A 27,995-nucleotide genomic window follows, 5' to 3' on the forward strand; every position below is an offset into this window, starting at 1 on the left:
GGTTCAGGACAGTCTCGGGGGGTGGGGGCTGGTGTCCAGTGTTTTGCTCAGGACAGTTGAGGGGCATTGGTAGTTTGCTCAGGAGAGTCGGGGGGGGGGGGGCGGTGTGACGGGTTCGGTCACAGAGAACTCCTTGGGACTGTCACCTGAAGTGCTGAGATTACCTCTGAGACCATTTTCCCTGTCAGCCTGGGACTCCAGAACCCAGTATGTTGAGTGAGACACACTAGGCTGCTGCAACACAGACCCAGGTCTGGTCCACGCCCCCAAAGCTGCAGACTTTAACCAAAAACTGCTCAGCAGGTCACCTATCTCCAGCACGCAGACACCCAGTTCCCAATGGGATCCAAACTCCAAATTAATCTGTCTTACTCTGTATAAAGCTTATACAGGGTCCGCCCTCTATAGCACTGATAGAGAGATATGCGCAGCTCCCCCAGGTATTGATCACTTACTCTGGGTTAATTAATAAACAAAAGTGATTGTATAAAGAGTATAAAAAGTAGGATTTAAGTGGTTTCAAGTAATAACAGACAGAACAAAGTAAGTTACCAAGCAAAATAAAACAAAACATGCAAGTCTAAGCCTAATCTATTAAGAAACTGTTTACAGGTAAATCTCACCCTCAGAGATGTTCCAAAAGCTTCTTTCACAGACTAAACTCCTTCCTAGTCTGGGTCCAATCCTCTCCCCTGGTACAGTCCTTGTTAGTTCCAGCAGGCATCTTAGGTGAAAAGCAGGGGCTTTCTCATGACTGGGACCTTGTTTTTTCTGTTCCACCCCCTTTATAGCTTTGGCACAAGGTGGGAATCTTTTGTCTCTGGGTTCCCACCCCTCCTTCTAAAATGGAAAAGCACCAGGTTTAAGATGGATTCCAGTATCAGGTGACATGGTCACATGTCACTGTAAGACCTAATTTTTCATTACCCACGGGCTGGTCTACACCTATACAGGCAGGCTTGCAGGTAAACAGAGCCATTTACAGTCAATTGTTCTAGTCAATGGGAGCCATCAAGATTCTACACCACCATTAATGGCCCACACTTTGCGTAATTACAATAGGACCTCAGAGTTATACTTTATATTTCTAGCTTCCGATACAAGAATGATACATACATACGTACAAATAGGATGAACACACTCAGTAGATTATAAGCTTTATAAAGAGACCTTTTGCATAAAGCATATTCCAGTTACATTATATTCACACTCATAAGCATATTTCCATAAAACATTATGGAGTGCAATGTCACAGGTGGGTTAGCGGCTGGTGTTTTGCTCAGGACAGTTGAGGGGGGCTGACAGCCAGTGGTTTGCTAAGGACAGTCAGGAGTGGGGGTTGGTGGCTGGTGTTTGGTTCAGGACAATTGAGTGTGGAGGGTGGCCAGTGGTTTGCCAGGACAGCTGCAGGGGGTTGGCGGCTGGTGTTTTCCTCAGAACAGTTGGTGGGGTTAGCAGCCGGTGGTTTGCTCAGGACATTTAGGGGGCTGGGGGGGTGGCAGCTGGTGTTTTACTCAGGACCATTGTATGGGTGGTGTTTGGCGGCCAGTGTTTTTCTGAAAGCAGTCGTGGGGGGTGGGGGGTGGTGTTTTGCTCATGACAATTGGGGGAGGAGTGGTGGTCAGTGTTCGGCTCAGAACAGTCGGGGGGCGTTGGCGGCTAGTGTTTTGGTCAGGACAGTTGGGAGGTGGGGTTGGTGGCTGGTGTTTGGTTCAGGACACTTTTGCGGGGGGCTGGCGGTTTGCTCAGGACAGTTGCGGATGGCTGGTAGCCACTGGTTTGCTCAGGGGTGCAGAGGGGCTGGTTCGTGCCAGGTGCTGCTATCCTGTGCACTGTGAGCCAGGGCCCTTCTCCAGTTGGCAAAGTCCATTTGTTAGATTTTAAAGCTAAAATCCAACTGGCACCTCAGCAGATTCCTCCCCTGTACACCGTTCTCAGCGCCTCTGGCCTGAGCCACGGCCCTTTGTGTCGGTGGCGCCCACACGGCTCTTCCCCTTTCCCAGGCACGGCTTGGTGCAGTGAATGACATGGGGCATGGCTGGCCCCATACACCCTCTCCTCTAGCCGGGCCCAAATGGCCAGTGAACCTGGTGCTTAACTTGGTACCCGTTTTCCCCAGGACGACTTCGCTTCTGTTGGGTGGAACCCTGCCTCCTGGCTCTGGAGCTGTCCTGGCAGGACCCCTCAGTGTGCCAGCCCCTTTAGGGTCTCGCTACCTAGGGTAAGACACGCAGCTTCATCACCTCCTGGGTCCAATCCTTGGAGCCTCCAGCCCCCTTGCTTCTGTAAGCTCCCCACAGCGAGTCCCCCTGCGATGGGCACTGAGGGAGACCTGCACCCCCAAAGGGAGCACAGCACCCCGGCACTGTAGTGTCTCAGCCGGCGTGGTACAAGCAGGAGGGTTTTTTGGGTGTCTGGGACCCCACGCAGATGGTCCTTGGTTAGCGCACAGAGCAGAAAGTTACAGCCTGGCCCATTCTAGGGACCCAGCCATGGCCTGTCCGCAGAGGCTGTGCTGGGAGGACTCGGGGGTGGGGGGTGGGGGGAGGATGTGACCACTCAGACCCGGGGGGGATGTGCCCGCTCAGACCCAGTGCAGGGGGGGAGCAGTGGGGGGCGGCTGTGTCCACTCAGACCAAGGCAGGCGGTGTCTGCTATGACCCAGTGCAGGGTGGGGGAGCGTCATGGGGCGGGGTGCCCACTCACACCCGGGGGGCAGTGTCTGCTCAGACCCAGCGGCGCGCTCCAGTGCTGCTGTTGAAGAGGTAATCCTGACCTGTAACTTGAGACAGAAAGCACGGCACACATGAGACTGGGCAGGGCCCACATCCCTCTTGGGCTCTTGCCAGGGGCAGCCGCCGGGCTCTGCACACAGGCTGTGGGGCTGGAAGGGCTGTAACATGGCGGGGACATGAGCGACCAAAAGGGGCCAAGTGGGAGTGGCACTTTGTCCCTGCCCCAAGGGCCCGCACTCAGATGTGGCATGGCCGCCCCTGTGGTGCCATGGGACAGGCAGGGGCTCAACCGTCTTAGTGCCCCAGACGTGCTCAAGTTCTCCAAAGTGAGGGGGCGATGGGCTCTTTGACCACCCCTGCCCACATGCACAGCTCTCCCCTCACAACCTGAGAGGGGGCAAGACTCTGCTATGGGATGGCGTCTCACCTGCAAAGCCCTGGTTCCAGCCATGCCCTCTCACTTAGTGGGGGAGGGCAGGGAGCTGGCACTACAAGGAAGGAGGTGGTGGAGGGCAGGCTGGCACTGGTGGGTAGAAGGTGGGGGAGGGCTGGGGCCTGGCACTGGCTGAGAGGAAGTGGGGGGGAGGGCAGGGGGCCTGCACTGGCTGGGAGGGAAGGGGGCGGGCTGGCACTGACTGGCAGGAAGTGGGGGAGGGAGGGGGGTGGCACTGGTTGGGAGGAGGTGGGGGGAGGGCAGGGGGCTTGCACTGGCTAGGAGGATGTCACGGGAGAGCAGGGGGTAGCACTGGCTGGGAGGAGGTGGGGGAAGGACTGGCTGTGACGTTATGAGTGTAATATAATATTTCATTGGAAGGTGACAGGGCCAGAAAGAGTTAATTAACTCAGACTGACCTGACACATGGGTGAACCTTAAGGACTGGTTAGGACGATATGTAAATGAATAGAGCTTTGAAATGCAAGTCTGCATTGTTAGAGGTAAAAGGGTAGATGTTTGCTCAGGGCTTGTGATGTAAGCAAACAAGTCTTGTCTATTGCTATAGTTTTAAATTCAAAGATCAAAAAAAGGAATATTAACATTTGTGATGATACTTGAGTGAAATAGTATTATTGTCTATATGTCTCTTTGAAGATTGTGGTAACCTATATCTGAACTGTTTAATGGATAAATTACCCTGTACTAATTGCCAGGATGTTTGGAAGGAGAATTAAGCCTATTGTTTTTCAGGCCGAAAGGCTGCTGGAAATGTATAAGAACCCTGGGACATGATCCTGCTGCATCTCAGATCTGCTTTGGGTTTCAAGAGGGGGAAACCTTAAGCCACAAGGATTGAGATCCCCAGTCTTTGCCTGGAGCCACCCTGAATATGGACATTGAACTATAACCTGTGGACTATATCTAAAAGGACTTTTGGCAACTACAAGCTCACCTCTGCTATGCATCTGAACCTCAAGAATTGAATTCAAGTCTGTATGTATATTGATCTTTTAACCAACACTTTTCTTTTTTAATAAATTTTAGTTTAGTTAATAAGAATTGACTATAGCATGTATTTTGGGTAAGATCTAAGTTATAATTGAACCTGGGTATGTGGCTGATCCTTTGGGATTGGAAGAACCTTTTCTTTTATATGATGAGATAAGATTTTCAGTAATCATCATCATATCTGACAGGTGTGTCTGGACAGAGGCCTGAGGCTGGGTACTTTAGGGGAACTGCGTTGTTTGGACTTCTGAGTAACCAGTGAGGTACTATAGAAGCTGTTTTGTGCTGGCTTGGTAAATCTAAGTATTGGAATAACCACCAGCGTTTGGGGTTTGTCTGCCCCGTTTTGTTTGCAGTTCACCCTGATTGAGTGACCTCAGCTGGCTCCCACAGGCAGCACCATCACACTGGCACAGGCTGGGAGGAGTGGGGGGAGTGTAGGGGCCAGAACTGGCTGATGGGAGGTGCGGGGAGGGCAGGGGGCCAGCTCTGGCTGGGAGGTGGTGGGGGAAGGGCAGAGGTGACACAGGCTGGGAGGAGGTGAGGCACATCAGAGGCATTTTCATTTTCCTGTTAAGTTGAGGAAAGCTTTCAAGCAAATATTTTGAGTGAAAGGTGTCAGTATGATATCCAAAAGATTCAGAACTCCCCACAAGATAAGTATAGAACGGACATAAGTGATGTAAGCCTCTTCATATTACACTGCTGATGTGCCTCTCCTCTGATTTGGAAGGATTATACACCCAAAGATGATATGATAACTCAGTCTCCATGCACAGGTCAATCCCTACCCTGGCTATTGAGAATGCCAGCCAGAGTATCACTCAATTTTGATAGGTACTGGCATCAGGGCCAGCTTTAGGCACCGCGGGGCCTGATTCGAGGGAGCCGCCGCTGAAGTCCCACCGCTGTCCTTGGCGGCAGCCCAACCGCTGCCGCGGAGGAAGGACCCCCCCGCCAAAATGCCGCCCAAGACAGCGGCAATGATTGAGGAGGTTGGGGGAGGGCATGGGGCAGGCACTTGATAGGAGGAGGTTGGGGAGGGCAGGGGGCTGGCACTGGCTGGGAGGAGGGCAGGGGAGAGCAGGGGGTAGCACTGGCTGGGAGGAGGGCAGGGGGTAGCACTGGCTGGTAGGAGCAGGGGAATGGAGGGGGCTGTCACTGGCTGGGGGGAGGTGGTGTGAGGAGGACAGGGGACTGGCACCGGCTGGGAGTAGGTGGGGGAGGGCAGGGAAATGGCACTGACTGGCAAGAAGTGGGGGAGGGCAGGAAGCTGGCACTACAAGGAAGGAGGTGGGGGAGGAGCTGGCAGTGGCTGGGAGGAGGTGGGGGAGGGCAGGGTGCTGGCAGTGGCTTGGAGGAGGTGGGGGAGGGCCAGGGCCTGGCACTCACTGGGGTCCTGGGCGCGGCCATCAAACTGCTCCTGCTGTGGAGACAAGAGCAGAGAGCGACTGTTCAGTGCAGAGCCCCAAACTCCACCTGAGAGCCAGAGCTGTACGGATAGGGCAACACTTACCTCCCCCAGCAGGGAGTGCTGTGAGAGCGGGGCAGCGGCACTGAGGGGGGAATGGGGCAGGCACACTGGGGGGGCACAGCCAGTAGGGGGTGCTGGGGGGCAGGGCAGCCACACTCGTGGGCACAGCCAGCGGGGGTTGCTGGGGGGTGGGGCAGCCGCACTCGGGGGCACAGCCAGTGGGGGGTGCTGTGGGGTGGATCAGGTGCACTGGGGGGCACAGCCAGCGGGAGGTGCTGTGGGGCGGGGCAGGCGCACTCGGGGGCACAGCCAGCGGGAGGTGCTGGGGGGCGGGGCAGGTGCACTCGGGGGCACAGCCAGCAGGAGGTGCTGGGGGGGGGGCGGGGCAGGCGCACTGGGGGGCACAGCCAGCAGGGGGTGCTGGGGGACGGGGCAGGCGCACTCGGGGGCACAGCCAACAGGGAGTCCTGAGGGGTGGGGCAGCTGCATTCAGGGGCACAGCCAGCAGGAGGTGCTGGGGGGTGGGGCAGGTGCACTCGGGGGCCTAGCCAGCAGGAGGTGCTGGCGGGGGGGGGGGGCAGGCGCACTGGGGGGCACAGCCAGAAGGGGGTGCTGGGGGATGGGGCAGGCACACTCAGGGGTACAGCCAACAGGGGTTGCTGGGGGGTGGGCCAGCTGCATTCAGGGGCACAGCCAGCAGGAGGTGCTGGGGAGAGGGGCGGGGCAGGCGCACTGGGGGGCACAGCCAGCAGGGGGTGCTGGGGGGCGGGGCAGGCGCACTGGGGGGCACAGCCAGCAGGGGGTGCTGGGGGGTTGGGCAGGCACACTGGGGGGCACAGCCAGCAGGGGGTGCTGGGGGGCGGGGCAGGTGCACTGGGGGGGCAGAGCCAGCAGCGGGCGCTGGGGACATGGCAGGAACGCAAACTGGTCCTTCTGCCTGGGGAAGGCGCCCAACATCTTGGGGGAGCTGTCGTGGGCTATGCCAACCGCAGGCTGTGCCAGCCTCGGGGGGCGAGGTGGCAGTGAGGGCCTGGCAGGTGCACAGGCTGGGGGCAGTGCTCTGGGGGCAGCCTTGGCAGGGCTCCTGCCTGGCACATGCTCGGACAAGGCATCTGTACCAGGCTGAGGACGCTGGCGCGGCCTGTCTCCTTGTCCAGCTCTCCCGGGGCTGCGCTGTTCTTTGCCACATGTGAGTCTGACGAGGCCCTGAGGGGAGTAAGAGGACAGTCAGGGCATGGGCCCCATGTGGGGCAGGACCCCAAAGAGCCAGGCCCCTACCACCTGCGCTGGTGTGTGCCCCTCCCAGAGCCTGGGCACCCTCTGCTGGATGCCAAGGCACTGGAGCTGGGCACTGGAGCTCCCAGCCTGGCAGTGGGGTAGCCCCTACCATCAGTGCCTTCAGGCTATGGAGCACAAGGAGCTTCCTCGGGTGAGGCTTGGGTCCCATGCCGGGCAACAGGCACCAGGGCAGGCTGTGGTGCACAGGGCTGGTCACTCTGAGAGGGGCATAGGGAAACAGCATGGTGCGGTAGGGTGCCAAGCCCCCTGGGAGCTGCAGGGCCCTATGGGAGGCAGGTGCCATTTGTTGTGGGACTGTCCCAGGCTCTGCTCTAGCAGGGCAGCCTAGCACCCAGTGCCCACACTGGCCAGAGATAGCTCTCAGGTCTCCAGCAGCGCAGCACCCCTACCACGGCAAAGGGCCCAGGGTCAGTACCAACCCATGGCAAAGGCACAGCCCCTCCCAGATGGATCCGTTGTCTGCCAGCCAAGTCCCAGTTTAGCATGTCTAGCCCCCATGCAGCCCAGCCCCAGAGACGGAGCGGACCCCCCTCCCTAGGAAATGATACCAATTAGCTCTGTGTTCTTGGGGAACCAGGATGCAGTATCTAGCCTGCCTGACTCATGAACCCCCCCCCCCCCCCCCCCCGCAGCCTCTGCTTGAACCAAAACGGATCAGAGGAAAGATTTACAGAAAGCAATGCAAAGGCAGTGGGAGACACACCTAAACCCCTCCTGACAAGGGTGACAGGATTAAGGCAACTCCCCTAGCCTCATCTGCATCAAAGGTGGGACGGGGAGGCATCTCCATTAGCATACAGAATGGAGAACAAAGATTACCGCACGGAACTCTGGGACCAGAAAAGCAGGGAAGCACTGCATCATGGGGGATCTCTGCTCCAGATGTTAACAAACCTACGCCTGCACACACCCAGCTCACAGTTATCAAACCAATTCTAGTAATGAATCCTTGATTGATATCCAAAATACTGAAGCTGCCTAATTGCATTGTAAGCTCCCTGAAGAAACATCACCCATCATAGGAATGATCAGTTCCTATTGTCTAGCCTAAAGAAAACCCTTGAGTCATCAGTTTACCCATAAACAAATCTAGTGTTCTCCTTTGTTGTTTCCCTACAAAAACCCCTACTCACACTCAAGTAAGTGTTCTGATGCCTGGATCCAATCTCTGCATCAGTTCCACTGGGACTTCATCTTCTCCTGCCTGATCATGCTGGGGACTCTGCCTGTCTCCAGCACTCCGGACCCTCAGCTACCACCACCACCTGGGAACCCCGACCAGTTCAAGCTTCATGGAGTGGTGAGACCCCAGCTCTCTCTCTCTCTCTCTCTCTCTCTCTCTCCCTCTGTTTTCTTCTCACGTATAACTTTTTAACCCTGACTTGTTTGATCAAGTATAGTTTTCTATATCTGACTTTTATAATCTTTAATAATGTAACTGTTATGTTTGTTTAGACTCTCCTTGTGTGGTTATCACTAGTATTCAATAACTTTTATGGTTAAGCTGGTTGCTTCCCTCCCTCTCTCTGAACTTTACTCTTTTGTGTTTTTGGCTCCCCCATCTACTCTGCAGCAACGCTCCTCTTACCTAAGCTAAAGGTCCCTGTAGCGCCCAAAAATCCTGTGGGGTTTGCTCATCAAGTGGGTTACTACCAGAACAATTGTAATGTGAAAGTGGGGATAGGGAAGTGCTGAACCTGTGACATACGAGGGTGGCAGCCTGGAAGTGCTGTTTGACCCAGCCTGCTCAGGCTTACTCTGTTCCAGTGCAGTACCTGTGGCATATAAGGGTGGCAGCTTGGAAGTGCTGCTTGGCCCAGCCCACTGAGTCCAGGACCATATACGGGGTCAGCTTGAGAGTGCTGATTGACTCGGTCCACTCAGACTTGCTCTGTTAATGTGTGTGTGTGTGTTCATCTGATTCTGGGGCTGGAGGAGCCCAGCCCTGGGGAACCTAGGTCCTGCAGGATAGCTCCATTGGGAGGGGACTTGCAGCAGGGAGAAGTAGAGCTCCATATGAAAACACAAGTGACACAAGCAGTATATTGATAGAATTACAGAAACCCCCCCCCCAGAAGAGTAACCCTTACAGACAGCCCCCCCAACCTGAAGCAAATACTCAGCAGCAACCACACACCACACAACAAAAACACGAACCCAGGAACCAATCCCTGCAACAAACCCCGTTGCCAACTCTGTCCACATATCTATTCAAGGGACACCATCAGAGGACCTAATCACATCAGCCACGCCATCAGGGGCTCGTTCACCTGCACATCTACCAATGTGATATATGCCATCATGTGCCAGCAATGCCCCTCTGCCATGTACATTGGCCAGACTGGACAGTCTCTACGCAAAAGAATAAATGGACACAAATCTGACATCAGGAATCATAACATTCAAAAACCAGTAGGAGAACATGTCAACCTCTCTGGTCACTCAGTAACAGACTTAAAGGTGGCAATTTTGCAACAGAAAAGCTTCAAAAACAGACTCCAACAAGAAACTGCTGAACTTGAATTAATATGCAAACTAGATACCATTAATTTGGGCTTGAATAGAGACTGGGAGTGGCTGGGTCATCACACAAATTGAATATATTTCCCCATGTTAAGTATCCTCACACCTTTTTGTCAACTGTCTGAAATGGGCAATCTTGATTATCACTACAAAAGTTTTTTTTCTGCTGCTGCTAATAGCTCATCTTAATTAATTAGCCTCTTGGAGTTGGTAGGGCAACTCCCGCCTTTTCATGTTCTCTGTATGTATATATATCTTCTTACTATATGGTCCATTCTATGCATCTGATGAAGTGGGCTGTAGCCCACGAAAGCTTATGCTCAAATACATTTGTTAGTCTCTAAGGTGCCACAAGTACTCCTCGTTCTTTTTGCGGATACAGACTAACACGGCTGCTACTCTGAAACCTAATAAATTAGCATACCCCAAAGTAACGGGCAAATCTGGTAACAGGAATGGCCCTGGCCCAGGACTGGCTCCAATGGGGTCCCCAACCCCCAGCTCTAGGGCTGGGTCCCCTGCACTTCCTCAGGCTGGGCCAGTGCCCCAATGGTGCCCAGAAGTGTGTGGAGAGGCTCTCACCTGTCCTGTAGGAGTGGCTGCGCTGACTTGCCTGGAGCAGGCCTGCAATGAGGAACACAGGGAAGTGGTGAGTGGGGAGTTGGGGAGGGCTAGATGAAGAAGTATGGGCTGGATGAATGGACTGTAAGGTGGATAGAAAGCTGGCTAGATCGTCGGGCTCAACGGGTAGTGATCAATGGCTCCATGTCTAGTTGGCAGCCGGTTTCAAGTGGAGTGCCCCAAGGGTCGGTCCTGGGGCCGGTTTTGTTTAATATCTTTATTAATGATCTGGAGGATGGTGTGGACTGCACTCTCAGCAAGTTTGCAGATGACACTAAACTGGGAGGCGTGGTAGATACGCTGGAGGGTAGGGATCAGATACAGAGGGACCTAGACAAATTGGAGGATTGGGCCAAAAGAAACCTGATGAGGTTCAACAAGGACAAGTGCAGAGTCCTGCACTTAGGACGGAAGAATCCTATGCACTGCTACAGACTAGGGACCGAATGGCTAGGTAGCAGTTCTGCAGAAAAGGACCTAGGGGTCACAGTGGATGAGAAGCTGGATATGAGTCAACAGTGTGCTCTTGTTGCCAAGAAGGCTAACGGCATTTTGGGCTGTATAAGTAGGGGCATTGCCAGCAGATCGAGGGACGTGATCGTTCCCCTTTATTCGACATTGGTGAGGCCTCATCTGGAGTACTGTGTCCAGTTTTGGGCCCCACACTACAAGAAGGATGTGGAAATATTGGAAAGAGTCCAGCGGAGGGCAACAAAAATGATTAGGGATCTGGAGCACATGACTTATAAGGAGAGGCTGAGGGAACTGGGATTGTTTAGTCTCCAGAAGAGAAGAATGAGGGGGGATTTGATAGCTGTTTTCAACTAGCTGAGGGGGGGTTCCAAAGAGGATGGAGCTCGGCTGTTCTCAGTGGTGGCAGATGACAGAACAAGGAGCAATGGTCTCAAGTTGCAGTGGGGGAGGTCTAGGTTGGATATTAGGAAACACTATTTCACTAGGAGGGTGGTGAAGCACTGGAATGCTTTACCTAGGGAGGTGGTGGAATCTCCTTCCTTGGAGGTTTTTAAGGCCCGGCTTGACAAAGCCCTGGCTGGAATGATTTAGTTGGGAATTGGTCCTGCTTTGAGCAGGGAGTTGGACTAGATGACCTCCTGAGGTCCCTTCCAACCCTGATATTCTATGATTCTATGATTCTATGAGGGCACGGGTCTGGGCCCCTGTTGTACTAGGGGCCAGGAGCAGGGGGCGGGTGGATTGCTGTCCCTGGCAGAGATGGCTGCCCTGCGACACGGAGCCCTGAAGGCCCCTCCCGGCCAGGTGGCCACTAGCCATGGCAGGGTGTGTCCTGCCTGGCAGCCCTGCCTATGCCGCCCTGCGTGTCAACACTCACCTGCACAGGAGTTTCCACGACAGCCATGCCAGCGCCACGAGCAGCAGCGCCATGGAGACGGTCAGCACCGCCACAAACCAGGGCAAGGGTGCCCAGAACAGCTCGATGCGGGTGACAACTAGCGGCTTCTTCTGCAGGGTCTGCTAGCAGAGAGCAAAGTGCTGGGAGGCCTGTCAAGTTGGGGTGTGGGCATGGTGGGGCAGGGAGCTCTGTGGGCTGTGGGCAGTGCTCTCATGGGACAAAGCAGCTCCATGCACTTGCAACGCGGGGCACTGGGCCTCAGCATGGCTTGGGGCACCGTGTCACAACCCTCTAGCCGACACCCTGCCAGAGCGCATCCCTGTGCCCGACACCCTGCCAGAAAAGGGGGGGCGCCGGGAAAGTCTGGCACAGCGTGGGCTCTGGGGTGATTCCAGGACACAGACTGGAGCCCTAGGAAAGGAGACTGCTCCCCACATCCCAGCGCAGGCTCCGCCCAGCCCTCCAGCAGGCACCTCAGCTGCAGGCTTATCCCTGCCCCCTTGCCAAGGCCAGGGGCCATGCCCACAACAAATGGGGGTAGGAGCAGCCCTCCAGAGGGGACATGGGGGGGAGACAAGGGGCAACAGAAGCCATGGGGCAGCCAGGTTCGGGGGCCAGAACAGGCTGGGGGGTGGAGGAGTTACCCTAGGCCATATGGCTACCCCAGGAGAATGGAGCAGGCTGATGGGCAGGGGCTGAGTTGGGGGCACCCCGGAGCTCCGTGGCTCACCGTGTGCGTAGTGGCGGTGCTGGGCGTGGTAGTGGCCCAGGGCGTCACGTGCACGACCAGTGTGGCTGTGGTGCTGTGGCGTGGCGCGCTGAGGCTGTCCGTCACCTCCACCAGCAGCTCGAAGATGTGGGGCTCACGGATGCTGTCGGGTGGGTAGGAGAAAGCGGAGTGCAGCAGAGTGCTGCCCGCCAGCCGGAAGCGCTCATTGGTGTTGCCTGGCAAGGAAAGGCCCTGATGAGCCTGGGCTCCACCGCCCACCAGGGGAGTAGTGGGGAGGGGATGCTGCCCCACACCCCGATTGCAGAGAGCCCCCCCTCACTGCCCCACCACAGAGCCCCCTTATGCCCACTGCAGACACTACCTCTGAGGCCCTGCCAGGTCCCCACAGAGCGCGGACTGAGACGCAAGCCCCTACGAGGCCCGAACCCAGCCTCCTCCCTCCCTCCCACCCCCGACGGGTAAGACAGGGGCACGGAAACACCCAGCTCTCTCCCCCCCCCCAAGGCTAGGCCAGGGGCACAGAGCCTCCCCCCCCCCCGACAGATAGGGCAAGGGCACAGAGACACCCAGCTCCCCCTCCCAGGGCTAGGCCATGGGCATGGAGATGCCCCGCTCCTCCTCCAGGGTTAGGCCAGGGGCACAGAGATGACCCCTGCCCTGTGCTAGGCCAGGGGCATGGAGACGGGACCCACTCACCTCCCACAAGGGTGTAGGTCAGGGGCAGCACGGTGCTCTTGTCCTCATCAGAGCACTGCAACTGCGCGAGGGGCAGACTGGGGTCCCGGGTGGAGTAGATGAAGAACTCCTGGAATGGGGGCGTGCAGCGCGGGGGCTGGTCATTGGTGTCCTGGGGGCACACAGAGGCCTGTGCTGGGAACAGCCACCCCAGGGCTGTGGCAAGGGTGGCATTGCAGTGGCACTCGGGGCCCAGGGTGGGATCAGGATTCCCCTGGCTGGGCAGGTCAGTCCCAGGGCAGGGCAATGGGCCATCCCTGAGCCAGGCACATTCTCAGCTCTCCTTCCTGCGAACTAGGCCGCAGGACAGACCCTGGGCACCGGGGCAGCATGACATTCCAGATACACAGTGACAGCATGCTAAGCCAGGGCACTGCCCTCTGCTGGCAGGGCCAGAGCAGTACTGTGTGTGTCACAGCCCTATACTGCGCTCGCAACCAACATGGATTCACCTCTCACTCCTGCCAGGCAGATCTGTGCTAGAGGAGGGAGGTGGGGTGGGAGTCCCATTGCTGGTGGGCACAGGCAGGGCCATGCCAGGCAGCAGCTTGTGACGCTCCAGGGGCAGCCCCATTGCTGGTGGACACAGGCAGTGCCAACCCTGCGGCATCCCAGGGGCAGCCCCATTGCCAGTGGGTGTGGGCAGGGCCATGCAGGCAGCAGCCTGTAACCCATGTTTCTATTGATTCCACCAAAGAGCTGTGGATGGCAGCCCATGGGCTGTTGGTTTTCCCTCCTCCCCCCAGCTTCTGTCAAGCCCATCGTGGGGGGGGGAGGGGGCAGAGGGACCCCATGCTGCTCTCTGTCTCTGGTCAGAGCTGGGGAGCTGGCTGCCAATGCACTGGGTGGGCTGGGTCCGAGGCCATGAAGAGCCTGTCCCTGCAGAGCACCAGCACAGCCTCCTGCAACCTCATCACCACGTGGAGGGACCCTGAGGCTGCCTGGTCCCTGCATCCGCCGCACTGGGCCAGCGCCCAGCAGAGCCAGCCTGGTCTGGGCTCTCCACCCACCAGGGTTCCCACCTCAGCCACGTGGCAGAGCCTCATCCCTCCACTTCAGGAGGCAGGCGAGTCTGGGAGCCCCCCCATGCACCGGGCACAGGCTGGTAGAGGGCTCCCGGCTGGGTCTTTGGCAGGGTTGGCCAGGGACAGCAGGGCTCTAGGTGCCTGGCTGCTGTCATGGCTCATGGGAAGAGTGGGCCGATTCGAGGGATAACCAGGGAGGCTTCCACAGAGCCACACCCCCCCTCCCCCCCCCCCCCGCACGCCTGAGCATTGTGGAAAGGCAAAGCACCCATGTGCTAATAGAGAGCATACTGCCCTCCTGTGGCCAGGGGCTGAACCCAAGCATCCGAGGCTCCTAGCAGATACCTGCATGGGATTTGATCCGTTTTCTCCTGTCGAACCCTTGGAACGGCACAGACCAAACTGCCGGGCCAAGGACACCCTGAGTTGGCAGAGCCAAGCGCTCCAGAATTAGTGAACGCCAAAGTTAAGATGGCCTGAGTAACCTTAACCAGCCCCCTGGCGCACATGCGTTGTGGGACCGGCCCCGGGTCTGGCCAGGAGGTGCACAGCGGAGCATCACCTGCACTTGGATGGTGATGTCACACAGCACACTGCGCTGGTGCCGTGGGTCTGCATCATTGGCCACATCCTGCAGCTGCACGGTTAGGATATAGACCTGCTTGCTCTCGTAGTCCAGGGGCCCGAGCACGTGAATTTCACCTGCATGACACAGGAGCAGCCATGCAGAAACGTTCTGAGGAGAAACCCACAGCCTGGGCTCCTCAAGAGAGGGACTCAGGGTCCAGGCTAGGGTCAGGTGGGGAGGGGGCTTCGCCTGGAGGGTAGGGTGAGGGAGGAGTGGAGGGATAAGAGTGGATGTGGGGTAATGGGGTCAGGGCGCGGATGGAGTAACGGGGGCGGATGGAAGGGTAATGGGTGGGTGGGGGAGGGGTAACGGAGGCAGGGCATGGTGGGGGAGGGGTAACGGGCGGGGCAGGATGGGGAGGGATAATGGGGTCAGGACAGGGATGGAGTAATGGGGTGGGTAGAGGGGTAACAGGGGCAGGGCAGGATGGGGATGGGGTAATAGGGCAGGGCGGGGATGGAGTAATTGGGGCTGGGGCAGGGTTGGGGTAATGGGGTCAGGGTAGGGATGGAGTAATGGGAGGGGTGGGAGGGGTAAGGGGGCAGGGTGGGGGAGGGGTAATGGGGTCAGGAGGGATGGAGTAACTGGGCCAGGTGCAGGGGTAACGAGGCGGGGAGCAGGGGAACAGGCTCAGGGACAGGTGGAGAGGCTAGCACAGGCCCATGCAGACTGGCAGGGTGTGACGAAGTGGGACTGTCCTTAATGTTTCCTCTGAATACTGTAGGGGTGCCTCAGTTTCCCCTATGCATGTCTTAAGTCTCTAGGTGATGGGATAAGGGGGTGTGATTGTCGCAAAGGGCAAGTGTGCATAAATGGCCAACACTGTCTCCTGGCAACTAATGGCCTGGGCCCTTCCCCCCTGCAAGGTGATAGCTAAAGGTGTTGGAGAACAAAGGAATCAGGTGACCTCCTGGTCCGGGAAAGGGACAAAGCCCAGAGGAGGAGGGGCTGGAGGGTGAGTCAGTTTGGAGCTGGCTGGGGACGTGGAGTGAGGGGCAGACTTGGTTGTCTGGCTCACTGCCCCCCAAAATGGACCCGGCTGAGGGGTCCTGTTCCCTGTACCTACAAGCTCTGTTTTAGACCATGTTCCTGTCATCTAATAAACCTCTGTTTTACTGGCTGGCTAAGAGTCACGTCTGACTGCGAAGTTGGGGTGCAGGACCCTCTGGCTTCCCCAGGACCCCGCCTCGGTGGACTCGCTGTGGGAAGTGCACAGAGGGGCAGAGGATGCTGAATGCTCCAAAGGTCAGACCCAGGAAGGTGGAAGCCGTGTGAGCTTCTTGCCCTGGAGACAGTCTGCTCACAGAGAGGAGACTTCACCAGAGTCCTGACTGGCTTCATAGGGAGCAGTTCCTAGAGCATCACCTGAGGACTCCGTGACACATGGCAGCTTACCGGTGCGTGGGCCGATATAGAAGGTGGGCGGGCTGGCGCTGGCACCCCCAGCAATGCTGTACTCAATGTTGTCGAAGGGGTAGTCCAGGTCCGTGCCATTGACCCGGCCCACTGTGTCGCCGAAGGCAGCATCCTCTGGCACGCTGAACAGGGCACTGGCTGGGCACGCAGGTGAGTGCTCGTTCTTCGGAGTCACCGTCACCAGCACGGGCACACGGGCTGCATCACAGATGCTAGGGGGGTCAACTATGTGGGGCTGGGTTGTCTGGGGATGGAGGGTGTGACGAAGTGGGGGTTTTCCCTTGTTATGTTGTATGTGAGTCTTACTGTTGAGCCTATGTCAGTTATACTGTTTTGCATGAATACTGTGTGTGCCTCAGTTTCCCTGTGTGCTGCACCAATATCTTGGTGGTGGGAATAGGGGTGTGTGACTTTGGCTGAGACCTGTGGGGCAGGTGAGGCTGCTCCAACTACCTGCACGTATGCTATGACTGGTGCCCTTCGTAACCTGTGACCAAGGAGGGGGGTGCCACCAGGTGACACCTTTTGCTCGGGAAGCAGGACAAAGGGGAGGAGGAGACCCAGTACTCCCCAAGATGGACTTGTCTGAAAGTCACTGATTTCTGTGCTAACAAGTTCTGTTCTATGCTGTGTTCCTATCGACTAATAAACCTTCTGTTCTACATGCTGGCTGAGAGTCACGTCTGACTGCGGAGTTGGGGTGCAGGACCCGCTGGCTTCCCCAGGAGCCCTACCCAGGCGGACTCGCTGCGGGAAGTGCACGGTGTGGAAGGGGATGCTGAATGCTCCGAGGTCAGATCCAGGAAGGTCGAAGCTGGGTAAGCTTCTTGCCCTGGAGACAGTATGCTCAGAGAGAGGAGGCTCCCCCAGAGTCCTGACTCGTTTCATAGGGAGTAGTTCCAGAGCATCGCCCAGTGAATCCGTGATAGAACCCTTTCCAGCCTCCAGGGCCGGGCTGTCTGGGGATGGGGGGGACCAGACCCCCGGGTCTAACTGTCTGGGGATGGGGGGAGATGAGCTACAGGGGACTGGGCTTTCTGGAGATGTGGGGGGGATCTGCCTCCATGGCCAGACTCTCTAGGGATGGGGGGACCAGCCCCCCCCCCCCCCCCGGGGCCGGCCTGTCTGGGGATGGGGGGACCAGCCCCCAGGGGCCAGGCTGTCTGGGGATGGGGGGATCAGCCCCTGGGAACTGGGCTGTCTGGGGATGGGGGAGATCAGCCCCACAAGGCCGAGCTGTCTGGGGTTCGGGGGGGTGGGTGAGGGGGCTGTCTGGGAATGGAGGGGAACGACCCCCCCACACACACACCCGGACCAGGCTCTTGGGGGCTGGAAAGGGTGTTTCTTGCTGACAGCTCCATGGGTGGTAAAGAGGGGCCTCGTGACCCCATTGTATTCTGGAAGTTGTGTCCCCTATGCCTGCACCTTCTGGCTAAGGGTTATGCCGGGATTGGTGCTGCCCTCAGTTGCCTGGCGCTGCCCAGCTCCCACTGCCCCTGCCCTGCCTGTGCGACTGGACCGAGGGGCCTGGGCCAGGCCGGGGATCAGCGGAGCGGGGGCACTCACTGCTCAGGGGAGGCTGCCCACTGTCCGTTACCAGGATGGTGGCCATGTACTGGAAGCGGGCACTGGCAGCTGAGTCGTAGTCCAGGGTCTCGTTGACCTATGGGATTCAAACCCAGGCAGCTCGGAGGTGCAGGGGCTGGACACTGAAACTCTCACAGTCAGGGCTGCCCACTGGGCCCTGCCATCCCCATGCCTCCCCCTGAACTCCACATGGGCCCTACTGGGGAGAGAACCTCGAGTCCTGGCTCCCAGGCCCCCTCCCTCCCTCCCCACTCTAACCACTAGCCCCTACTCCCCTTCCAGAGCTGGGGATAGATCCCAGAAGTCCTGGCTCCAAGCCCCCCCCCTGTCTCCCAGCCCCCATCCTCCATCCCCCTCCCAGAGCTAGAGATAGAGCCTAGGAGGCCTGGCTCCCAGACCCGCTCCCCCAGTCTAACCACTAGCCCCTCTCCCCCTCCCAGAATTGGGGATAGAGGCCAGGAGTCCTGGCATCCAGCCCCCACCCCCTATGGTGCCCTGCTGGCTGCAGAAGGCACTGGCACTGTCCGGGCGTGCCCTGGCCCTGCCCGCTGGGCTCACCTGCAGCTGTGGGCCCTGCATGCGGAAGCTGTAGCGCGAGCGTTGGTTGCCCTCCACCTGGTAGCGCAGGGAGCTGTTGCTGGCATCTGGGTCCATGCATGTCAGCGTCACGAGAGTCCAGCCGATGGGGGTGTCCTCAGATACCTGAGCCCTGGCAGAAGGAGGGCAGGGGTTACCAGTGGGGAAGGTGAAGGGCCAACAGGACATGGGCAAAGGGAGGGGGCCTCTCTCCTGCCCTTGTGCCAGGCGTGCCCCCAGCAGCCCTGCCACACTGCGGCCAGCACTCAGTCTGCATGACGCTTCAGCCGGGCCACCTCACCGCACCCCAGGCAGTAGCCCCTTCTGCAAGGGGAGCTACAGGGACCTGGCCAGCGTTGCAAGGTAGGGTGTGTCACAGCTGGGGATAGAACCCAGAAGTCCTGGCTCCACACCTCCCTGCCCCCAACCACTAGACCTCACTCCCTCTCAGAGCTGGGGCAGAACCCAGGAGTCCTGGCTCCCACAACCACTAGACTTCACTGCCCTCCCAGAGCCGGGGCAGAACCCGGGGAAGAATCTGGCTCCCAGCCGTGATGGGGAGTGGGGGCAGAGACCCTTACAGGAAGACGGCGGGGGAGCAGCGCGGTGCCAGTGTGTTCGTGGACAGCACGGTGATGTTGAGGCCCATGGTGTCGCTGTCACTGGGGTGCAGCATGTTGTAGGCCCGCACCAGCAGTTGGGTGTGTGCCACCTCTGGGGAGCGCTGCAGGTCCAGTTCGTAGGTGTTGCGGAGCTCGCCAGTAACTGCCAAGGACAGGAGGGTGCCACCACATGCTCAGCACCAGGCCGGGGTCTCTGCAGCCCTCGGTATCCCGAGGCAGGGTCAGGGATTGAAGGGAAGGGCTGCCCTCAGGGAAACTTGCCAGCGGCACGGCCCCGCCATGTTATGGGGGAGGCAGAGACATGTCTGCGGCCATGGCCCTGGCATGTTATGGGGTGAGGCAGAGACACGTCCCTGGCCACGGCCTTGCCACGTTATGGGGGGGTGCAGAGACAGCTCCCCTGGCCACGGCCCTGCCACGGAATGGGGGGGCAGACACATGGCAATGGCGACGGCCCCGCCACGATATTGGGGGATCCCAGAGATGCACCACGGCCCCGCCATGTTATGAGGGAGCCCCGGGGCCGTATGCTTGGCCTGGGGCCGGAGCGTGGCTCACCTGCATCGATGGTGTAGAGCCCGTGGGCGGCTGGGGCGATGATCTCATAGCGCACGTTGTCCCCCTGGGCATGGACCTGTGTGACGAGCTGCATGGCACCTCTCTTCTCCAGCACGGCCACACTGCGCCACTCCGCCCTGCTCACCACACAGCAGAGGTCAGCCCAGCCACCGCCGCCCTTGCCACCACCAGGCACCCACTCAGCTCCTGCCCCAGGCACCCTCGCCCCCCTCATGGCCCCCAGCAGGACGGGGAGGCTGCCACGCGTTCTCCAAGAGCCCCCCCGCCGGCATGGCCGACAGGTCTGCTGCCCAGCTGCACTGCGCTTCCCTGCGTATGGCCCCTTGCTGCCTGCCCCTCCAGGCCTAGCCCTGTGCCCTACGCCCGGGAACATCACCCCACATTCTTGCACCCCACACCCCTGCACCCTTGTGCCCCAAATCTGTCCCCTGTGCCCTACACCCTGGGAACATCTCCCTGTGTCTGTGGCACTCCTGTGCCACACATCCCTGTTCCCTGCGCCCCAAATACCTTTGCCCCACATCCCTGCCCCTGAGCACATCAGCCTGCACCCCACACCCCCCGCACTCCAAATCCCCATGTCCCACACCTCTGCCCCCTGCACCCTAAGTTCTGGGATGGAGGATGGGGGCTGGGAGACGGGGGGGGGGGCTTGGAGCCAGGACTTCTGGGTTCTATCCCCAGCTCTGGAAGGGGAGTGGGGGCTAGTGGTTAGAGTGGGGAGGGAGGGAGGAAGGGGGCCTGGGAGCCAGGACTCGAGGTTCTCTCCCCAGTAGGGCCCATGTGGAGTTCAGGGGGAGGCATGGGGATGGCAGGGCCCAGTGGGCAGTCCTGACTATGGGAGTTTCAGTGTCCAGCCCCTGCACCTCCGAGCTGCCTGGGTTTGAATCCCGCAGTTCAACGAGACCCTGGACTATGACTCAGCTGCCAGTGCCCGCTTCCAGTACGTGGCCACCATCCTGGTAACGGACAGTGGGCAGCCCCCCCTGAGCAGCGAGTGCCCCCGCTCCACTGATCTCCGGCCTGGCCCAGGCCTCTCGGTCCAGTCGCACAGGCAGGGCAGGGGCAGTGGGAGCTGGGCAGCGCCAGGCAACTGAGGGCAGCACCAATCCCGGCATAACCCTTAGCCAGAAGGTGCAGGCATAGGGGACACAACTTCCAGAATACAATGGGGTCACGAGGCCCCTCTTTACCACCCATGGAGCTGTCAGCAAGAAACACCCTTTCCAGCCCCCAAGAGTCTGGTCCGGGTGTGTGTGTGGGGGTTGTTCCCCTCCATTCCCAGACAGCCCCCTCACCTCCACCCCCGAACCCCAGACAGCTCGGCCTTGTGGGGTTGATCTCCCCCATCTCCAGACAGCCCAGTTCCCAGGGGCTGGTCTCCCCATCCCTAGATAGTCTTGCCACAGGGGCTGATCCCCCCCACATCCCCAGACAGCCCAGTCCCCAGTGATCAACCTAGCTGGCCACTAGATTGATCCGGACTCTGTACTGGTAACTATAACATTGACTGGCGGGACAGAGTGTGTGTGTGATTGAATGCCTATGCTAATTGTTGTATCTTCGGGAAATGCGGCGTATTGCCTTTTCCCCTGAAAAAGATCCCATGTGCTTCTTATAAACATAACACCTGCACACATCACCTGTGCACATCACCCTGTAATCCACACGCCCTGTGACATAGTGGGGATTTTTTGTTGTTGTTTTGTATGAGCCTATGTGAATCACTGTTTTGCATGAATGTTGTGTGTGCCTCAGTTTCCCTGTGTATTGCACCAACGTCTAGGTGATGGGAATAAGGGTGTGTGACTTTTTCAGGGGCTGCTCCAGCTGCCTCCATGGATGCTATGGCCACCCCTTCATAACCTGAGACCCAGTAGGGGGATGCAACCAGGTGACTCTTGGCCTGGGAAGCGAGAAAAAGGCTGGAGGAGGAGCAACGGGCAGGGCAGGGGCCAGGCAGCTGGAAGCGAATCAGTCTGGCTGGCTGAGGGCAGTATGCTCAGAGAGAGGAGGCTCCCCCAGAGTCCTGGCTGGCTTTTTATGGAGTAGTTACAGAGCATCTCCCCTGTGATTCCGTGAAGTGACTGGAGAGCAGTAAAACGAAGGGGGCTTGCTGAAGGCTCTGAGAGGTGAGGTTCCAGGAGGCGGAGGAGCCTACGTCTTAACCTCGAGAGAGAGTGGACCCCCGAGAAGGGCTGTCACACTGAAGGGGTTCCTCCCAGGGACCATGGGGAGCTGAGAGAGCACAGGCCTGTGAGTCCATGACCACTTGGGAACACCGTGGAGATGGCCTATAACCATCTCCTTAAGAAGGACATTGTAGAGCTGTGCAGAGAGAGAGAGCTGTGTATTGGAAAGCTCACTAAGGCACAGCTGATTGCTCACTTGGAAGAGGAGGATTGCTGTAAGGAGCCGGTTCCTGACCCAGCTGGGGCCGCGAGAGAAGCTGGGAGCAGCCAGGCAGCCCCAGGGCCCACACTGGTTCCTGATCCAGCTGGGGGTGCGACAGTGGCTGGGAGCAGCCAGGCAACCCTAGGGCCCACATCGGCTCTTGACTGAGCTGGGGCCGCGAGAGAGGCTGGGAGCAGGCGGGCTGAGACCTCCCCACCTCGTCCCCAACCAGTAGGGGGTCTCCACTAGGTTCCCCGTCGGTGGTTCTGAGATGGATGGAATTGGAGCTGAGATTGAAGGAGTCAGAGGACCATTAGAGACAGGGAAGGCATGAAGCAGAACAGGCCCTCCTCCTGTAACAGCCGAGGATTTGAATTTGAATCCAGGGAACCAATCGGCTGAGACACAAGCGGTCAGTGAAAATGCAAATGACCTGGCTGCCAGGAGGTAGGAGCTGCTAAGCTCAGGGTACCTGCCTGTCTGTAACCAGAACCCTGGAGCTGAGTGGGACAGAGAGATGCTCCACGCCCCCCTGCACGTGGGGGAGGTGGCTCACGCTGGCTCTGATGCTGAGAGCAAAGCAGTGGGCTCGCTGCCTGCCCTCACTGGGACAGCAGGGGCAAAGCTGAGCCCAGGGGGATTGGAGACCCCAGCTGAGTGTGGGGAACCACAGCCAGGGTGGGACAGCTGCCAACCAGGGCTGCCTTGTCCAGAGGTGCAAATGACCTGGGACAAGGATAAAGCAGCCTTGAGACATCTGCCTGTCATAGAGGAGCCTTTTCAGAAGGTGGCTCTGGACTTGGTGAGGGACAAATGGGAGGGGAAGGCCTCCCCTGATGGAGAATCGGTAGTGGAGTATGTACTGACCTTCCAGGAAAAGCTCACTGAGCTCATGGGTCCAGCCAGGGAGAAACTGGCCAGGGCCCAAGGGAGGCAGAAGGTCTGGTACGACCGTTCAGCCTATGGCACCGGGGACCAGGTGTGGGTTCTCATCCTGGTGAGGAAGAACAAGCTGCCTGGGACGGGCCCTTCAAGGTCATCAAGCAGATGAATGAGAACAATGTGGTGGAACTGCCCAACCGTGCTCACAGCCACCGAGGGCACCAGGTCAACATGATGGAGCCGTACTGTGACAGGGCGAGTTGCTGGTACTGGCCCTGTGTGGCCAGTGGTGGGTCTCTTTGCTGAGACAGGAGCCAGTCCCTTGCTGGAATCCCCTCTCTGACCAGCTAACCCCTGCCCAGCAGGCAGAGATCCAAGAGACGCAGCATTCGTACCAACAGCTGTTTTCCAACCCACAGCTGTTTTCCAAGAGGCCTGGGCTCACTAATCAAGCTGTCCACTGGCTGGAGACAGGAGCCAGCCCTCCCATCAGGTGTTTCCTATTCAGAGTAATGGGGAACACAGCACAGACCCTGGAGGGAGAGATCAGAGACATGTATCAGAGGGGTAGCCGTGTTAGTCTGAATCTGTAAAAAGCAACAGAGGGTCCTGTGGCACCTTTAAGACTAACAGAAGTATTGGGAGCATAAGCTTTCGTGGGTAAGAACCTCACTTCTTCAGATCTGAAGAAGTGAGGTTCTTACCCACGAAAGCTTATGCTCCCAATACTTCTGTTAGTCTTAAAGGTGCCACAGGACCCTCTGTTGCTTTTTATCAGAGACATGCTGGCTTTAGGGGTGATCCAGCTATCTACCAGGCCCGGGGGCCTCTCCCGTTGTGCTGGTCCCCAGGAAAGATGGGTCAATCCGCTTCTGTGTGCCTTTTGGAAGCTCAATGCCATCACCATGTCTGGTGCCTGCCCATTCCTAGGCCTGATGAGATCCTAGACAAGTTGGGGGAACTTGGTACCCCATCACCAGAGATCTCACCAAAGGCTGGCAAGTGCCTTTGGATCCAGATGCCAGGTTGAAACCTGCTTTTGTCATCCCTTTGGGGCTGTACAAGTCCCTGGAGCTACCTTTCGGCCTCAAGGAGGCACCGGTCACCTACCAGCGCCAGGCGGATCAGTTACTGAGGGGGATGGAGAATTTTACCCTAGTGGACATTGATGATATTTCTGTCATTAGCCAGACCTGAGAGGACCATGTGTCCCAGGTGAAGATGGGGCTGAGTCACCTCCAGGATGCAGGGCTCACTGTAAAAGGTGGCAGGTGCAAGGTGGGGAAGGCAGAGGTGTCGTACCTTGGCCACAAGGTGGAGAGCAGCTACCTAAAGCCAGAGCCAGCCAATGTGGGGGCGATCAGAGACTGGCCTACTCCCCAGACTAAGAAACAGACCCAGGCCTTTATTGGGATGGCGAGGTGCTACCAGAGGCTTGTGCCCCACTTTAGCTCTGTGTCAGCTCCCATCACTGATCTATGCAAGAAGGGTGAGCCAGACAAGCTGGTCTGGACTGGGCAGTGCCAGAGGGCTCTCTGCACACTGAAGGAGGATCTGATCAAGGGTCCAGTGCTGGGAAACCCAGACTTTGACAAGCCCTTTATGGTGTTCACCGATGCCCCAGACACAGGCCTGGGCACGGTGCAGAAGCAGGCCAATGCAAATGGGGAGAAAGGCCACATCGTATACCTGAGCAGGAAGCTGCTGCCCTGGGAGCGGGGCTATGCAGCCATAGAGAAGGAATGCCTGGCCCTGGGGTGGGCTCTTAAAAGGCTGCAGCCGGATCTATTTGGGTGGCGCTTCACTGTGTACACAGACCACTACCCCTGCCGTGGCTGCACCAGATGAGAGGGGCCAATGCCAGGCTTCTGAGGTGGAGTCTGTCCTCCCAGGATTATGAGGTGGAGGTGGTCCATGTTAAGGAGAGTAAAAATGTTATAGCTGATGCTTTGTCCTGGAAAGCGGGGCCTGAACTTCCCCAGGTTGCTGACTAAAGTGACCCCGCTCCGTTTGGTCTCGAAGAGGGGAGAGATTTGATGAAGTTGGGATTTTCCCTTGTTATGTTGTATGTGAGCCTATGTGAGTCTTACTGTTTTGCATGAGTGCTGTGTGTGCCTCAGTTTCCCTGTGTATTGCACCAATGTCTAGATGGTGGGAATAAGGGGGTGTGACTTTTGCAGGGGATGCTCCAGCTGCCTGCATGGATGCTATGGCTGGCCCTTCGTAACCTGAGACCCAGGAGGGGGATGCGACCAGGTGACTCTTGGCAAAGCGAGACAAAGGCCGGAGGAGGAGTAATGGGCAGGGCAAGGGCCAGGCAGCTGGAAGCAAGTCAGTCTCAGGTGGTTTGGGGTGCAGGGCTCTGGGCTCCCCTCCCCGCAAGATGGACTTAGCTGAAAGTCACTGATTTCTGTGCTAACAAGTTCTGTTTTACACTGTGTTCCTGACGACTAATAAACCTCCTGTTTTACTGGTTGGCTGAGAGTCACGTCTGACTGCGGAATTGGGGTTCAGGGCCCTTTGGCTTCCCCAGGAGCCACACCCGGGCAGACTCGCTGCAGTAAGCGCACAGTGTGGAAGATCTCGCTGAATGCTCCAGGGTCAGACCCAGAAAGGTTGAAGCTGTGTAAGCTTCTTGCCCTGGAGACAGTATGCTCAGAGAGAGGAGGCTTCCCCAGAGTCCTGACTGGCTTCATAGGGAGTAGTTCCAGAGTATCGCCCCGGTGACTCTGTGACACCACCGCACCCCAAATCCCCACACCCCACAACTCTGCCCCCTGTGCCCTACGCCCTGGAAACATCACCTTGTACCCCACACCCCTGTGCCCCACACCCCTGCCCCCCAACACCCCCGTGCCCCAAATCCGCATGCCCCACAACTCTACCCCCTGTGCCCCAAATACTGCACCCCACACCCCTGCCCCCTGCACACATCACCTACACCCCACAACTCTGCCCCCTGTGCCCTACACCTTGGCAACATTGCCCCACACCCCTGCCTCCAGCACCCCTTTGACCCACACCTCCACGCCCCACACCCTGTGCCCTTACGTGAAGTTGATGCGGGGGTGGTGGACGGGCAGCACCCTCACTGTCACGGCCCCACTGCAGTTTCTTCCGCTCCTGTCGGTCACCAGGATCTGCAGCCTGAACGCCTGGAGATACAGGCGCTGGGTGAGGCTGGCAGGACCCTGGCCTGGGCCATGCTGCATGGGGTGGTGCCGCCCAGCTCTGGCGCTGCGTTGCGGGCCCATGGGCGAGGGCAGAGAGGGAGTTCGTGGGCTGGGGGGAGGGGGGGCTGAAGCCCCATGGGCACTGATCAGCTCTCCCCAGATGGCTGGAGAGAAGGGGGAGCCTCAGAGCCATGGGGGTGTGGGGAGGGAGCCCTGGCCTGAGGAGAGGAGGTGGGGTGTTCTGGGAGGGGCCTGGGGGTAGATGGAGTACACGGGGATGGGGGGTTCTCGGGGAGGGCATGCCCCAGAAGCAGGCCTGGGGGTGACGGGCTTACCCTGAGAAGGCAGGGCTGGAGGGTGCCCAAGCGGGGGCAGACCCTAGCACTTACCTGGCCGGCATGGGCTGGGATGAAGCCTGATCCTGGTGCCAGCACCTGCCCGGCGTGGTCGATGGTGAGGGGCGTGTCATTGTCTTCTATGGTGAACTGCCATGGAGAAAGGGACTGAGCCAGAGGACCGGATCTCCCTTACCGAGACCCCCAGCCCAGAACAGCCCCTCCCCCACCACTGGGTCCCACTGGACCAGACCCTCCCCCGCCACTGGGCCCCTCAGATTCTCCCCATCCCCACAGCCCCTCCCCTGCCACTGGGCCCCATCAGATCCCCCCTACCCCCACAGGTTCTTCCCCACCACTGGGCCCTGTTGGATCCCTCCACCCCTACAGCCCCTCTCCCGCCACTGGGCCCTGTTGGATCCCCCCACCCCAACAGTCCCTCGCCCACCACTGGGCCCTGTTGGATCCCCCTGCCCCTACAGCACCTCCCCTGCCACTGGGCCCCATCCGATCCCCCCGCCCCTACAGCCTCTCCCCCACCTCTGGGCCCTGTCAGACCCCCGCCCCCTAGGCTCAGGCTGTGCAGGGCCATCCCATAGCGCCCACCCAGCGATGGGAGGCCAGGCCCTGCTCCATGCTCACCCTCAGCCCGCTAGCCGGCCGCCGCAGGACCACGGTGTAGATGGGCGTCAGGGGTGCCACATCCTCTGAGACTTGCACCAGCTCCCCCACTGCAGCAAAGCACAGAGCCAGGCAGAGTGTGCTCAGAAGCTGCTCCACCCATCCTGGACCCACCTCCCCACGCTTTGCACTGGGTCCCACTGGCCAAGAGCAGAAAGAGCCAGGAGGCGAGTCCTGTTAGCACCAGAAGTGCCCCCTCTGCCCTGGCAGGGCTCCCCATCCCGGCCTGGATCCCCAACACCCCTGGCAGCACTGGGCACAGAGCGCAGGTGCTGGGCACAGGACGCAGGGGCTGGGCAGGGGAGAGCACTTGGCTCAGAGCGCAGGGGCTGGGTGGGGCAGAGCTCAGGGGTTGGACAGGAGAGAGCGCAGGACCTGAGCATGGGAGAGCGCTGGGCTCAGAGCGCAGGGGCTGGGTGGGGCAGAGCACTGGGCACAGGAACTGGGCACAGAGCGCAGGGGTTGGGCAGGAAAGAACACAGGGGCAGGGCGGGGCAGAGCACTGGGGCTGGGCAGGGGAGAGCGCTGGGCTCAGAGCGCAGGGGCTGGGTGGAGCAGAGTGCAGGGGGTGGGCAGGCAGGAGAGAGCGCTGGGACTGGGAAGTAGAGAGCGCAGGGGCTGAGCACAGAGCGCAGGGGCTGGGTGGGGCAGAGCGCAGGGGCTGGGCAGGGCAGAGCGCAGGGGCTGGGTGAGGCAGAGCACTGGGGATGAGCAGGGGATAGCGCAGGGGCTGAGCATAGAGCGCAGGGGCTGGGCGGGGCAGAGCACTGGGACTGGGCAGGGGAGTGCAGGGGCTGAGCAGGGGAGAGTGCAGGGGCTGAGCATAGAGCGCAGGGGCTGGGCGGGGCAGAGCATTGGGACTGGGCAGGGGAGTGCAGGGGCTGAGCAGGGGAGAGTGCAGGGGCTGGGCACAGAGCGCAGGGGCTGGGCAGGGGAGAGCAGGGGCTGGGCACAGAGCACAGGGGCTGGGCATGGCAGAGCACAGGGTGGGCCTTACCTTGGCTAGCAAACCTGGCCATGCACTGGGGGGGCCCGTCCACCGTCTGGACCAGGACGAAGAGCTGGCCATTGGCAGGCATCTCCCCTGGGCAGGTGGCCCCCAGGGTCAGTGTGTACTGATTGACCTGCCGAGCATCCAGCGCTGCACTGGGGCTCAGCGTGAT

General features: G+C 58.9%; 1 protein-coding gene across 1 annotated transcript in view; it reads right to left on the minus strand.

Moving 5' to 3' along the window:
- Window positions 1–2,726: 2,726 nt before the first annotated feature.
- The window catches only part of CDHR4 (cadherin related family member 4), a 31,299-nt gene continuing 6,030 nt past the window's right edge, over window positions 2,727–27,995 (minus strand). Inside the window, exons 4-20 of the mRNA XM_065407091.1 lie at window positions 27,830–27,995; window positions 26,794–26,882; window positions 26,206–26,301; window positions 25,695–25,798; window positions 19,347–19,483; window positions 18,747–18,930; window positions 18,148–18,298; window positions 17,569–17,665; window positions 15,982–16,200; window positions 14,521–14,660; window positions 12,895–13,045; window positions 12,199–12,413; window positions 11,448–11,587; window positions 10,058–10,099; window positions 6,772–6,859; window positions 5,572–5,605; window positions 2,727–2,782 (exon numbers count right to left, since the gene is read on the minus strand). Coding sequence (XP_065263163.1) covers window positions 2,727–2,782; window positions 5,572–5,605; window positions 6,772–6,859; window positions 10,058–10,099; window positions 11,448–11,587; window positions 12,199–12,413; window positions 12,895–13,045; window positions 14,521–14,660; window positions 15,982–16,200; window positions 17,569–17,665; window positions 18,148–18,298; window positions 18,747–18,930; window positions 19,347–19,483; window positions 25,695–25,798; window positions 26,206–26,301; window positions 26,794–26,882; window positions 27,830–27,995 — 2,109 coding nt within the window. The remainder of the gene's footprint in view (window positions 2,783–5,571; window positions 5,606–6,771; window positions 6,860–10,057; window positions 10,100–11,447; window positions 11,588–12,198; window positions 12,414–12,894; window positions 13,046–14,520; window positions 14,661–15,981; window positions 16,201–17,568; window positions 17,666–18,147; window positions 18,299–18,746; window positions 18,931–19,346; window positions 19,484–25,694; window positions 25,799–26,205; window positions 26,302–26,793; window positions 26,883–27,829) is intronic.

Source organism: Emys orbicularis, chromosome 7 (genome assembly GCF_028017835.1).
Source record: "Emys orbicularis isolate rEmyOrb1 chromosome 7, rEmyOrb1.hap1, whole genome shotgun sequence".
NCBI classification, from domain to species: Eukaryota; Metazoa; Chordata; order Testudines; family Emydidae; genus Emys; species Emys orbicularis.